General features: G+C 41.2%; 1 protein-coding gene across 2 annotated transcripts in view; it reads right to left on the minus strand.

The window, feature by feature from the left end:
* Positions 1-15,712, minus strand: part of mcu (mitochondrial calcium uniporter) — a 76,372-nt gene extending 60,660 nt beyond the window's left edge. Inside the window, exon 1 of one of the 2 annotated variants that reach the window (XM_072436216.1) lies at positions 15,537-15,712. In XM_072436216.1, the coding sequence (XP_072292317.1) occupies positions 15,537-15,653 (117 nt within the window). In that variant the 5' untranslated portion in view covers positions 15,654-15,712. The remainder of the gene's footprint in view (positions 1-15,536) is intronic. The other variant, XM_072436215.1, reaches the window with a different exon arrangement.
* Positions 15,713-15,860: the final 148 nt, after the last annotated feature.

The following is a 15,860-nucleotide window of genomic DNA, read 5'->3' on the forward strand; positions in this document are numbered from 1 at the left end:
ACAAGAGCTACCATAATAACAATAGACCACACACAATTTTTTATGACCAATAAGTTTCAAGTTTCCATACGCAACATAAGCTTTTGCTCATTCTACAAAAACAACACAGATTTTACAATGTGTTTTGTTTTGCATTACAAACTAACAATATTAACATTTCAAATTTGAAATCGATTCTAAGGAATATGTTTGATCCTCGATTTTTTGATACCACAATGATAATTCAAAATACTTTTCTTTAGGTCAATGTTTAAGACTTACATCACAAAATAATAGTAGTTTCTTAATGTTTCCATGTGGTCTTAATAATTATATATCTATCTCTCTATCTATTTATCTCTCTATCTATCACTCTACGTCTATCTATATATAAAGATCGTTCTAAAACTATAAAGGAAAAGTCAGATTTTTTCTTGTTTTTAGTATAAATACTCGCTCAAATGAGTATCTAGTTTCAATTCTAGTTTAATATTGATTAATATCAGATTTTTTAACCATTTGACAACCCATATTACAAACACCGTTGTTGTAATTTGTGATGTGGGACTAAAATTTGCCACACGACACTACTGAAGGATGTAACCATAGAAACTTTTGTACGCAAGAGTGACATTGGACCGGCTGTGGACAGGTATAAACAGAACAGCATCAGTGACTACAGGAAGGCTTCCCATTGGGCAAACTGAACAAAAGCACTCTTACTGTTACAGCGCTGAATCATAGATATGGGTGAAAACAGACGTGCGTCAAAGTAAAGCACAAGTCGCGGATTCCTTTACAAAACCCGTTCAAGGCCCAGTGCAGACAGTCACCATGGAAATTTGTGCTTCAACAAAGATCTCTCCACCACCACCATGTCCTCCTGCATCCTATTTATAGCCCAGTGAAGCCTGCTGGCGTAGAATGAGTAGCACTATAGAGAGAAATGGAAATGTCTAGTATCTCGTCCACGTCCTAGTATCTCTAAATAAAAGGATATCGTTTTTTCCTGGATTTACCCAATATCGCCAGTTGCCAAGCGAGCAAAGACATGTCAAGCGTATGTGAAGTTGTGTGTGTCTTCATGGCCTGCGGGGTCATGCTAATAGAGCTAAGCGGACAGTGCACAGCGAGGTCATGTTAAACCAGTACAGATGAAGGTTGTGGGACTTTGGCTCATGTTTGGAGCTTGCATCTCCGTGTATGGAATAAAGATGATTAAAGACAACTAGCAGCTTAAGGTCTTCTTTAGTGTTGGTGGCAGAGCTCTGAGTGGGAGTGAGGTGAGAGCACAGTCAGTCAGGCAAAGGAAATGAAAATAAAGATGACATTTGCGAAGTCACTCGGCTAGACAGCACAGGTTTTTTTTCAAAGGCGGATTTCAGTAGTTCATTTTATAAAAGGGAATATGGCCTTATTGTGAAAGCAAATGAAGCAATTCAAATTGTAAAGAGAAATATTGATGTCTTACTTTAATGCTCTTATTTGTTTGTGCAATAGAGCCAAAGCAATAGTGAGCAGGTAGATAAGCAGGTTTATTACGGCTCTATGTGAAGGTGGCTTGTTTGATAAACACCTACAGAGGGAAGAATCAATAACAAGGAGCGAGATCAGAGCCAAAAGTCTGTTGCTAGGCTATAATTGGGACATGCCGACGCCTTTCAACCACGTCTTGGACTTCTTCAGAGCATTCATTGCCTACAACGTTCCAGGTTCAATTGGCACTAATATTATATATGTAGAGGAAAGTAGTTACTATTGTGCATGAATTACAGGTTCCATTTGTGATTCGAGCATACTATAGCATGTATTAGGATGTCGAAAAACATTGTGTCAATAAGGAATGGGATCACAAGCCACAACCATCTTAATAGAAGTGAGAAGGGATTATCTCAAACGTGGAAGCTGAATGTCACAGTGTAATACTGCTGTCAGAGCTCAGGGGAAAACTCCTTCGATCATGTGGATCCTGGTAATTAGCATTAACCACAGTGTGTGTCATGCTTATAAATTATATCATAAAAGACGAGCACAATAAACAGAGCGGTTTATTCAACGTCAATGACCGAAAAGAACAATTAGGGCTGGCTTTTATTACCCAACAACACAGATGACCATCACCACGTCTACATGGGTTCAGCGGCAGCCCTCTACACAATTTTGAAGTGCTCCTTTACCTCCAAGTGTGTAACATTGAAAAGCAGTTCACTAAACTGGTAAGTGCTTGGAGACTTTTTCTTTTGCACCCGACATCCAAGACCTCATCATCAATAGATTACAGCAACATGGGCTATTTACATAAGCAATTTACTGGTTGCCCTGTCTCTCTGAGGTGCCTTTGAGCAGATACCAGGAATCTAAGTGTGTATGGAAATCACACACACACACACACACTCACACACAGCCTATTACATTTGATTTATGATAAAGCATGAAATCCAAATGTAAATTATTAACATAGCCACAGTGAATGCAACCGATTCGTCCACAGATAGCATTAGTAACTTTTCCTCCCCTATAATTAAATGCAGTCATATTCTCTGGTTGTGTCATTGTTATAAATCACAACGGTGGATTGCTTTATGGCAATATTAGATTTACAGACTGAGTGTGAGGATGGAACGTAAATCAGATTTCAGCTATTCATATCAGAGCTTGACATTGCCAGTCAATAAATAAAAGCATGGTCATGTCATATGATTGCATTCAGGTCGGAGAGACAGGGTGAAGTATAGTGTAGTCATTGAAGCAGCTGAAAGCAGAAAAGAATATTTGACTAAATGGTCTGTCACAATTATGACAAATTCTCAAGGCCGATATGTTACAGAAAATATCACAATAAATGATAATACTACTTTACGGCAATGACTCAATAACCAAATGCAGGATAATTCCAATAAATGAACAAAACATTTTTTTTATTTTTTTTTAAAGGCATGAGCTGCAACAGTATTTATCAGTATCAGTAATGCGGCTCAGATGTTATTATTTATTATTTTACCCTTTACAGCTCAAATATCAATGAACTACAAAACAATTATGAAAAAGCTTTGCGCATAGAAAACGTATGCACAATAAATGTTCCTAAAAATATGATTCCAACTTGTATTTATTGAACAACATAGTATTTATCGTGAAAAGGATTCTTGCGTTTTTGCCCTGAAGCAGAACACATTAATTAGTTTTAGGGGCAACATTGCGCTCCAATTCTTGTACAACTCACATAGGAATGCAAATTGCTAATCCAAATGCAATGTATACATGTCAACATTTACCCCACTGCGTTGGAAATGAATCCCTGCGTGTAATAAAAAAAAGTAATTTCTTCCTGGGTGTTGGCCCATTTCCACACAGCTCTTGTAACAGGATTATCTGGTCAAAACCTCTGGTCCACACAGAAATATAGAATAGCATTAAATGACTGGAAGAGTGAGTGTACGGGGCTGCAATGTGCTGAGATGGCACAAACGCTCCTTAACCCTGCTATACGCCCGGGCTGAATACACTCGACCTCAGCTCGCGTTCTCCTTCGCCGCCACACATGTCGTTCTGGCCATGCTACTTTCACATGTGTCTCCTACTATTGATCCATTTGATATAGGGGTTAATTAAAAGAGACAGGGTGTAAGGCTCAGGCCATTCAATCCATTTAAAAAGGACCGTTAAGTGGACAAAGGAGACTGGCTTCTTGGCAACTAGGACATACAACTCCCTTCAAGTCCGGGACAAGTCGCACAATGGCTGAGCTTAGTCCACAATTAGCATGTCCACAAGTGAAAGCAAAAAGACTAGTACATTTAATTAGTAGAAATGGTAGCCTTTCATTTAACTTTCAGCTGATTCATGCCCCGTTTCGCCGTCTTAAGTGGTATTACAACAACAAATAATCAATAAAACTCCTCCAACTTGGTACAAATAAAATTGTATCAATAAAATGCAGAGACTTTTGTCATTATCCAACAAATAGGAGCAAAAGAAGACCATGAGGGAAATGGCAACCTAGGAAGAGCAGTTAATTACTGACTTTTGATTTGATGGTTAATACTGTAACTGAAGCTTGATCCAGATTTTGATCTTGGTTCAATATTGATTTAGATATTGTTTATTATTAAGTCTTCAATTCCGTACGGGTTGATTTAGCCTTAACGTAACATAAGAAAACAAACAAACAAACTAATTGGGTGTTCTCCAATGCAATAGGAAAATCTAGTAGTTCCAGTCCTTCCAACTCAGTCCATTGTCTGCGAGGTGTGTTTGTTTTCTCCATGGTGACATCCCTGACTGTGTGTCTGCCACTACAATCTGAGTAATTACGGAGCAAACAAACTGGGCAAGAGGAAGGGCCTGGTGTTTCTGGAGCTCATTGACTCCGTGGATGTGCTCAGAGGAGGATCAATCTCAGATAAAGCCCGGGCCGTACTCGTTGGTGTAATTAGGTTGTCAGAAGTGTCATTCACAAATACAGACGGCTCATGTCGCTTCAAAAAGGCCTCCAGTGCAATCGTAACAATGGAAGAATACCACTGACTACATTACAAGATGGTAGAATGTACAATGTGTTTGTGGCAGATGGAGTTTGTGTTGAATGACTGACGGATTTTCATGCTGTGACCTTTTGGTTTGAATGTTGTTTTTCCTGAGCTGTGAAACAACCGCATCTGCACCTGCGAAAATACTTCCTCATTTTTGTACGACCAGCTACGACAAAATCATTTTCCATCTTCCTCTGTGATATAATAATGCTCTGGAGATCTTTAGCATTATAAAGGTGTTTCTATTAAGCAGTAACAATATTGTTTTTTATCTTCTTCTTTGCTGCTTTGTGTGTAAGGGAGCGCCGAGCCTCAAAGACAAACATGAAAAACAATAAACTTGTTCAGGTATTACCAAATCTATCTTCCAAAATGGACAGATAGTAAACCAAACAGACAGTGGGCCAAAGCCACCAACTTTCACATTCATTCACTCCGCACCATTTATCGAACATATTTTTCTGAGTATTAAAGCTGTGATAGCCAAATTTATTCTTGTAAATGAGTAAATGTATCTTTTGTCCTATAGAGCTCTATAGAGTGTATCGTAAAAGCATCAATTTGTGACCAAATCAGAACAAAATCTGTATCTTATCCGTCGCAAACCCAAAAGTAAAAGCAAGTCCACCCCAGCTTGACGAGGACTGAATATAAAATGTATGTATGTGAATATTAATGGCCAATAGCAAGGAACTTGTTGATGAGGTTTATTTTAAATACAAACATCCTTCTTTTACACTTGAAAACTGGTAATAGACCAAATATAGAACAAAAATGTCAAACAAAGAATGACACATTAAACCAACCGCAGATGACTCCAATAGTACAAACAAGCCCTTATGGTGGTGACGTCTGGAACAAATGTAAAGCAAACCACCTGGGGTAAGAAAAATGCAAAGTGAGCCTACTACTCGACAAAGAAAAAAAAAAGAAAGTAAACACAGCAGCAGCAGTCTGACACGGCGTCTAACTAAACCCGCTGTGGATCGAGCTCTAATGACCTCCAACAAAAATGGTATCACCGCTTTCAAAAGATCCTGTTTAGCCGTGACTGAAGCAGCCCTCATTCCCCTGTAACATTACACCAGCATGTTACAGCACACTTACAAACCCTGCTGCAGATACGGTCTGTAAGAGCTGCCACATAAGCAGTGGTTCTCAATCTGTGCTAAGGCGAACAATGTTTGTATGTAAACTTATTCTGGCCATGCCGTTTGTTCATAAGCTTCTATTTTGTTTAATCTAGTTCAGACTTTCTGGTTTAGTCCATCTGGCATACTCATTTATCTTCTATTGTTCTGCCTAATGTACATTCAATGTGGGGCGGGTTTGACGCGTATTGTGAGCAAGATACTCGTCACACCAACTACGTTGTACTGTATTTGACCAACGTGGCGCAGGTTTACACACAGAGAAGTACTCCGGGAAAAACAGACTCCTGCACCTCCCCCAGACCAGTGCCCCCAGGGCTCTGAGGTCAGTCTAGCACCACACATTGATTTGAAAGACTTTGGAATTTTTGTGGGCCTTGCGCGGGTCCAGAATTCACATTAGGTAATGTTTTTTATATTTTTAACAAAGATTCAAGGAGATTTTTTTTTTAAACATTTTAGTTTTTAAGAAAAATAGGTTCTAAGAGTCAAAGTGGCTAAAGAATATGGACTTTGAGCCCCTTCAGCATTTTCTGAAATCATCAGGGGAAAACAGGTATAACAAACTCGGAAATGTCAAGGCTTCATGTCGTTAACCTTGCACATCGATCCAGTGGGAACAGAAGGACTACTTATGAGCTGCAAAGTGATTAGAGCGCAATTAGCCTTGTTGTCTGTGGAAGCGTCCCTCCGACAATGACCTCTGCAGAAACTTGTCTGACACATAATAGAGCCACAGAAATTAGACCAACACATAATGTTACTTTGGCACACAAAGGTCTATTCACTTCAACATTAAAATCCAAACTTAATTTATGGTAAATAAGCAACTGTAATTATCATAGAAGTAGTACAAAGATACATTAAAAAACTTGTGCATGTCAGAGTAAGGTACTATTCTACCACTGCAAACATTGTTCACTAAAAAAAACAGCACACATGCATAAATAATTGAAGATGTAATGATAGACTATTGTGGCTGATAATGAATAACACATTCAGCAGCATCTGTTCTCATTAATGGTGCAGACCCAAGTTAGCCGCTGCAGTACCAGGCTAAAGAACAAACAGTTTCATGGGTTTTTCAATTTGTGTGCAAACTCACACAGACCGACAATATTTCTGAATACAAACAGCAATTCAGAGCCAAAATGTTGTGCTAATCCTTTTTGCGGCGGTGCATGAGATGGCGGAGCAGTAATTAGACGAGGCCATCGTTTCCTTGCAGTGTGGGGTGAGTCCAAGGACAGAGAACTCCTCATTTCAACCAGCCATTACTGACACAGCATTCATTCATAATAACTATTGGGTTTAATCTTTTTTGCAGTTAAACATTTCAACTATTTCAACTCAAATGCAAGACAGATGTTTCTGATGTTACTTTATCTCTGCAATTTATGATATGAGGCATGTCTTAACTCGATTTGCACTCTCAAACTAGTGTTACTGCTGCTCAGTTTTGGTAGTGATTCACAGTGAACTTGTACTAATAAGGGTACGAACAATCAATACCTCCTGAAGGAGAGGTCGGCCCCACCTTCCAGCTCCCTAATGCGCCGTGTATGGAGGATATTGTTATTGCTCAGGACGAACTTCAACCCAATCCAAGTCTAAACAGAGAGAACGAGGTGGCTCAAGTTGCAAGAAACCTTTTTTTTCACATTGCATGTAAATACTGCAATCTGACAGAGATGAAAAGGTGCAAAAGGTTGGCTGTCCAATTTCACCCAATTCAGCATAATGGTTTTGTGTGGAAAAAATTGCCCATTCAAATTAAACTGTCTAGTTGTGAATGTGGGCGTATTTCCTGTTTTATTGGCTCGAGCCATGGAATGCGAGGAGGGTTTCTGCCACAACTCGGGCATTTTCGACCCCCTGAACATTGATGAAAAGTCACACATGGGGACATCTACGCGATCAGCTCGGCCAAAAATTGAATAAAATGGAGCTTGAAAGAACGTGCGTTGCAACAGCGCCAGCTAGAAAAAAAAAGAAAAAACATGAAACTCTTCATCTTTGGCTTAGGCACATGAAACTTGGGACAGTGATAGAGCTACCTTTGACCTCTGACCTTTGACGAGTAAAACACACCTGGCAGCATCGCTCTATGATAAACAGAAAGTCAGCCATGTTGAATCAAAGTGGCACTTTGGAAGTAAGATTTTTTCAAAATCGTACTTGTTCTAGGTTTTTTGTCCGATCGAACTCAGAACAACACTTTTTGCATCTAGAGACATTAAAATTTAATAAAGATTAAAAAAAATGTTGATATTCCTTTCGGTCTCTGCGTAAAACGCCCTCAAAAGAGGCTTAATTTCCTGTTTTTTCAAGAACAAGTCACGCCTAATGGAATTGATCTACAGAGCTCATATTTCATTCACTAATGTGTTTTTATGGTCTGATTGGAAATAATGAATACCCATGTAACAAACTGACTCTATAGCGCCCCCTACCCATTGTGTGAAAAACTCAACATTGTTTGTGATTTGTTTGAAACTCATTATCTTATTATAATAGGTATTCTATATTCTAACCATGAAAAAAAGTGCATTACAGATACGTACGTATTTTTCACTATTGGCCAGCAGGGGCGCAATTAATGCCTTCACTTCCTCTTCCTCTTATTTTGATGGGACATTTCCTCTCGTGCCACGGTCTTAGCATTAGCGGCGAGTCTCTATTACTAGGTGATAGAGGTACAGGGAGGAGGGGAATAAAGTATTTCGACTTTATTCTTTATACTTTATTCTTTATTCTTTTATTCTTCAGACTTTATTCTTTTAATAGATTTTATTCTTTAGACTTTATTCTTTAGACTTTATTCTTTCTGCCACAACTCCTGACCCCTTGAACATCAATGAAAAGTCCCGGGTCACCGAGGCGCTCTCTCTCCTTCTCCCTGCTCAGGTCTGTGTTCAGCACGATCTTGCAATTTGTCAGGACAAACAATTACTTAAGATAAGATAAGATGTTCCTTTATTGTCCCACATGGGGAAATTTCATTGATGCAACGCAGGTAGATACAGAGGTAGATACAGAAGAAAAGAACAGATCACTTATAGGAAGTTTGAAAAACACTTTCAGTAGAAGATCTCTTATAAACAAAAACTCCTATAGACAAAACCCAACAAGAGATGGAGGGGAAAAATAATAAAGATAAAAATAAATAATAAATAAATACATAAATACCATTGCATGTGATCACGACAGTAATTGCACATATGACGGAATTGCACATGGTTAGGTCAGTATTGCGAATGTTCAGGACTAACAGTGTTTGTTATAAAGTCTGACAGCAGCAGGAAGGAAAGACCTGCGAAACCTTTCCTTCACACAGCGAGGGTGGATCAGTCTCTCACTGAAGCTGCTCTCCAGAGCGGACAGAGTGTCCTGCAGGGGGCGACACTCATGGTCCAGCATAGATGTGAGTTTAGCTAGGACCCTTCTGTCCCCCACCTCCTGCACCGAGTCCAGAGCACAGCCCAGGACGGAGCTGACTTTGTCCAGCTTCTTCCTCTCCCTCTCTGTGATGCTGCTGCTCCAGCAGACCACACCGTACAGGAGCTGATGCCACCACAGAGTCATAGAAGGTCTTCAGGAGTGGCCCTGTCACTCCAAAAGACCCGAGTCTCCTCAGGAGGTAGAGCCGACTCTGGCTCTTCCTGTATAGTGCGTCTGTGTTATGAGTCCAGTCCAGTTTGTCTGCGGAAATCCACCACCATCTCCTTGGTCTTCCCCGCGTTGATGAGGAGGTGGTTCCGCATCAACGCGGGGAAGACCAAGGAGATGGTGGTTTTGAATTTGAATCGCAAACTACGAAATCATCAACGGTGAATTACTGAGCAACGTTTGGTATGCCGCAAAACGCAGCAGAAAACATGGACAGGCGGGAAGGTGGTCGCGTGGGAGGCGAGAGCCATCATCGCCGCAAGCGTGGCTTTAATTTAGCATTGTTGTTTATGGACTTATCAACTATTTGAGGTTTAGAATCAACCTGGGAATGTGTCAAATTAGGCTGTAAAACTAACGTGGATTTAAATGATGCACTTGTGACGGATAATACGCACTAGTTAAACCACTAAAGCTCCACAGTATTGTCCTTTTATTGTTACAGAAATGGGCTGGGAAAGAAAAAAAACAAAGGACTTCTGTGATATCGTTATTTGTTTGTTTGTTTGTTTGTTTGTGACATGAACATGAGAGAGATACATGTATGTCAATATGCCAGAATGTAGCCACGGGTTTCATTTTCATCAATTGTCCCGCTTAGCTAACCACACACTTATTCATACACCAGTGTAAACAGGGGCAAGGTGGGACGAAAGCATGGCCACACACCATCATACAGGTTAATCCAAAGTCACACCACGTCTAATCGCACTTGGGTTTCCAAAGTTATCGGATTGAAGTTATCCTATTTTGCAGTGCTGCTTAACTCTCTAATGATTTGTTGTTTTATGCAAATCTGCATTTCAATGTCAATGCAAAATAATTAAAAGGCTTTTATGTCCTCAGAAAACAAATTAACACTTTAATAAGTAGATCACAAACAGGATTATATAAAGCCTTATATAAAGCCATTTAGATTGACCCGCAGCAGTCAAACTAAAACATAAACCTTTATGTAAACAGGGAGATTGGTGCAGTCCTGCCGAGTCAAGTCTCTCCAACACCTTGATGTGGAAACGCTTTCACAAAACTGTCTGACACTGTGTGACAGATTTGGGCAGCACCGACCTTCATACAAACTGAGCCGTTTTCATTTGCAGAAACCATTGGGGCCAATGAATTACCACCGATTTGTTGGCTGTTGCGCTCTGACCCATCCCACACCCGATCGTGTGAGATAGGGGCTCAGGGGTGACCTTCAGGCAATTGTGCTCTCACCTGCCCACTGGCACAGGATGCCACTAACCAGACGCCCCGGTGATGAGAGCAGCTAACCAAGCGTTACTTCCATCCATCATCACATTACACACACTAGCCTGGTTTAATGTCCTTTCAGAGCTGCCTGAGACACACTGGGCCACACGACATGAGAAGTAGTTAATTAGTCTATGCCAACAGTCATTTAGTACTTTCAAGGGTGGAATCTCTTCTCAAGTGTTAATGAGAACTTTGTCCATCACAGGGGTCTCATCCATTACAGCGCTACAACACTCCCATAATGAACAGCTGATCTTTGGAAAGAACTCTTCTGCCGTAACTTTATCGTCGTGTTTCTAAAGCTAAAACCGAAGTAAAGTCTCAGGAAGGCTCGGGCTGAACTCTTCACCTCACAAGACAGTTCAAAGCAGTAGAGGTCAGACAGCTGAGAGCCTGTGATGTGGTGTATCCAGCAGTAAGTCAACAAGCCCAAACATCAAATTAGAATCAGAAAAGGTTTATTGCCATTGCTAATGAACAGAATTCACAAACATAGGAACTTGTTTTGGTGATACGGTGAACATAAAACAATGAACAGTGATAAAACAAGCTATATAAAATCAAAAAGAAAAGAAAAAAATAAAACAATATGGGTTATATGCTCTGACATATTGGGTTTGAATGGAGTGTTATTTCAGTGTAACAATTAGTATTCTCAAAGGGCAAAGCTAGTGTTAAATATTCACCTTTCCTGGCGTGTGTAAAAATATCTAAAGCTGCATCAGCTCAGCCGGCTTCAGAGTATCTCCTAGAGCTGTAACACTGCATCAGTGATTAAACACAAGAGAACTACAAGGTAATACAATATATTTGAAGCTAGTGACAAAACTTAAAAACACTGACAATGTTGTACTACTCACAAACACGAGCCAAATACAATAACGTACAATACTATGCATTTAGCTGATATTCAGAACTCAACCACTCGAACAGGTTAGAAATAACATATTCATCATTGGTGTTTCAAGATTTGGCATATAAGCTAGCATAAAAGTGTCATTAGTGGCTTGTTTACCCTTTATTCCACAGTAACCTTTGACCTGTATTCAGGACAGAGCAAACAACAGCTTTACACAGCATATGCCCATTTTAAAAACAAAGCACATACATAAGGATAGGCAACGTGGCAACAGTCTCACTCCAGCACGGTGCTTGTATTTACAAATGACCTCCAAAAGGGCAAATCATGTCACTTAGTGCGAGCCCAGACAACCAGCAGGTGTTAAAGGAAAAGGGTTAAGTAACACAGCCCAGCTCTGATGCTGCGGTCTATGTTAGGCACAAAAGCAGTTAAGGCGGCAGCAGGTGCATGTGCAGCCGGCCACAGTGTCGTGAGTTCGAATCCCGACTCCAATAATTTACTGCACGTCTTCCCTTCTCTCTTGTCCCCATTTCGCGCTTGGCTGTCCTGAACCAATCAACTAATTTGGTCTATCCACAGACTCCAGAACATGCCATGTACTTAGAGAAGAGGTTTTATGACTCGGATGGGGCTGTAATTACATCATTATGACACAGCCAATGCTTAAATTCACTGCTTTTGTTTAAAGAAACCAGACGTCCTCAATCGCCACATTAATCAATTAGCAAAATAATTATTAGTGGCTGCCCTGAATTTAAGATTATTCTATTTGAAGTAATATTCTTTCATTTTTTACCCCTTCTTTTTTCATTTTTCAACTTTTTTTTACCCCAGTTACTCGCACGTAGTATATTTGAGTGGTTTCGTCATCTATTACATGATTTTTGATATTACAAGATTATTACAAAACAAAAATGACCAACATGGCACACGTTATATGACAAACCAAGACTCTCTGTTCTTACTATCCTAAGCAAAGTCCTTTAGGAAATCTCTGGTCAATGCCTCCACTCATAAAAAGAATCCATTCAATTCCACTCTCTCCATTGCATCTGTGCAGTTAATAAACATCAGTGAGAATAGATCGCAGACGCATCATTGACACAGGATAAAGACAATAACAGTTAACACTCAAAGCATAGGATAAGATGCACGGTAATGGAAATGGCACTGAGGTAATGATAACCTGTCCATCACCTCAATTTGAATACATAAGTACGCTGAATTTGCATAATCTCCATACATGACAGCCATCGTGGCATTTCATTATCATTATTACTATAAGGTCAAACGGTTTCACTCTTCACTTTTCCACAGGTAAACGGGAGATCATAAATAAAGATGGAGTATAAAATGACATAACATAAGTAAAACTGCATCAAGGACAGGCCAGGTGATCAATCATTCAGCCATTTCACCATTTCAAAAGCAGGCAAGGACCACAGCAGGCCCACCGTCACTTTCTTCACACTAATCCGGATAACTTCAGTGGCGAGTCGGACAGAATAAATGAGTTTACGCCTACAATGATTGGATTAAATTTAAGAGCTGAGCTGCAAACCTTTGGCCTCAACACCACACTGCAGCAAGATCAGGATTTAAAAACCGGAGTCTGAGACATGTTTACGATTGGAGACAGTGATAAGAATTAGCTCTTATACACCACAAATCATTTGGACATAACAAAGATGACCAGAGCATTATTGAGAAGCATTTCAGGTGCTTGCAAAATGGAATTGCACATGTTTAAAATCTCAACTAGAAGTGGGAATTATATCAAAATAATATAAAATCGCAAATGTTGCCAATCAAGTCTATATTAAAAGAAAAATACTAATAGAGTGGATTTCTTAAAGGCTCCACAATTTGGCCAGGACTTCATTGTAAAGGAAATCTCTGAATCTCAATGGGGTTTTCCTGATTAAATAAAGGTTTAAAATAATGTACAAGCCCACTTTAGCACTATTCTGAACGATTGCCATACAATTATCTTAATATCAGTATCAAAATAATGCAAAGACAAATCAAGATATTAATTTATGTCAATGTTGCCTTTATCACAATAATACCTTTGAGATTTATAATGTGGCCATATAAATGGTTAAACAGAGAGCAGTGATACAAAATTAGGGGCGGAGGCCCAATTTGGGATCCCTTGGGAGCACTAACTCATTTCAGCTTTGACTGCTTATTGCGTTAGAGTGACAGGCAGTTGTCCATTGAGATTTTAAGTGGATTTATGTGGATTGTGACTCAAGCCACCTGCTACACTCTTATTTGGACGTTAAACTACTTATTACTACTATGTACTATGTACTACTATCTAAATTACTGAAGAAAAAGTACAATACAACAGTACAAAGCTGCTCAATTAGGCTATAGCCAAAATAGAATGACAACATGTGTAATAAAGAGATAATTCTCATTCATTACATGACATTCAGACTGTTCTCTGTAGATGAGCTGTAGAGCTCTTTATTACACAAATGGAGAGTCCACAATGCACTGAAGTAGTCCAGATGAGGACAGAGGGCTAGCTGTCACACACTGACAGGAGCAGGTTTGGGGCTGCTGTAGATTCACTTCATTGATTAGGGACAGACACACTGTAAACGGAAATAAAATGACTGAAATAAAATAAAAAACATATTAGGGCCAACTCGGCTCAGCCAGGAAAAACTGACAAGCCAATCAACAGTGCGAAATAGACCTCCACTTATTTTGAAAGGGAATAATATTTCCTTCCCACTGGTTAACTGTGCAGTAATGTAATGGTTCACAGTGGAGGTCAGTGAGTCAGCGTCGACCAAGCGTGTCTCTGTAACAGCCCTATACTTCACCATGGACTGTTCTATATGAGGTGAACTGCTGTACATGAACACTGTATATACAGTACATACAGTATATATGGATCTACTGCCTCTGCCAGTGTGGGGTGTGACCACTTTTTTAAATCAAAGAAACTGATCAGAACAATAGTTATAAAACAGGGTCATAATAACTGTTCGTGCTATACAGCAGAATGTGAACTTGTGGTTGTAGTAACCTAGAGAGCCCAGAGCTGGAACCGCAATCACTTCCTCATTGTTTCAAAGTGAACTGCATCCTCCTCAGACAGGGTGTGGGGCGTGCATACAGGAACAAGGTGTGCAAATATCTCACACACACCGCTGTAGTAACAGAGTGTTAATCACAATCACATTTCTGCTGTAGTAAGCGCACCGCTCTGTGAGTCTGCATGTAACACTACAGTGGATTCAAAGGTCCTGCATCAGCTCCCAGGAAAACCCAGGCTCTCCCAGCTGAACGGGAAACACCCGCAGGGAGGGGACAGTATAGGCTGGAGTCTGACATCACTCCATGTTCCTGTGAACTCTTGTGCATGTGCCTGGATCACTAACCCACACACGCACACTGTAGTTTCCTTCAGCTATAGGCACACATTCATTATTCTGAGTTTGCTGCATCAGAGGCTGCTGCTCACTCCTCACCAGAGACAAGAGCATCGGCCATAGCACGATCCCTCGATCCCCGCAGACATGCCCAGGCTGCAGGTTCGAGCCCTCAAGCACTAGAACCTGACCCATCCAACTGGAGCCATTTAACCAGCCCAACATCTGCTGCAGATACCACACACAACCCGCGGAGATGATCCCACACCTCCAGAGACGAGGCTCGGGCTGCGCTCACCGCAAAGTTGAAGGACAAGGCGGGAGAGGCTGGACACTCGACGACAGCCCAACTGACAGAGACACCGTGCCAAGGCCGGTTACAGTAAAACGCAGGAGAAGCACCAGAGGGTGTTGATGGGCTTCAGCAAAGCGCTCCAAAAACTGCAGTGCCATTGCCAAAGCTAGGCGTCCCATTGTGACTGAAACAAGCAGAGGCCAGGTTGGGACGGACATTACGGCTCGTTTTAGGCATCATATCCCCGGTATGTGTGAATAAAAAGACACGAGTGGAAAATCTTGAGGGCTAGTTAGCATTACTTCCTTAGCAGCCCAGCCGCCACCACGGCAGCGGCAGCGGCTCTTCTTCTGCTGGTCCCGCTCCCCCGCGCACACAGCCGCGCGTCCTGGGACTTACCGGTCTTATGTGCTGATGGTGCCGCTGTGACGAGACAACAAGTGCGGGGAGGCTGCCGGCCACCGCTCCGCTGCTCCGGGACAACAGGAGGACTGATCTACACACTTTCGCAGCCATCTCTGGAGTGAACCTCGCCGGGAAGGAGACTGCTGCGGGCGGACCGAGACGCACCGAGGGGAAGAGGGAGGGAGGTGGGCGGGGTGCGGGGCCGGACTACGGCTGCACACATGCCCAGTGCGGCTGCAGCACCGTGCAAACACCCTGCGAACACCGTGCGAACACCGTGCAAACACACCGCCAGCACGAGCGTGGATGTGCGGGCTC

This window comes from Eucyclogobius newberryi, unplaced genomic scaffold (genome assembly GCF_026437365.1).
Source record: "Eucyclogobius newberryi isolate DKJ021-1_F unplaced genomic scaffold, fEucNew1.0.hap1 SCAF_8, whole genome shotgun sequence".
Lineage (NCBI taxonomy): Eukaryota > Metazoa > Chordata > Actinopteri > Gobiiformes > Gobiidae > Eucyclogobius > Eucyclogobius newberryi.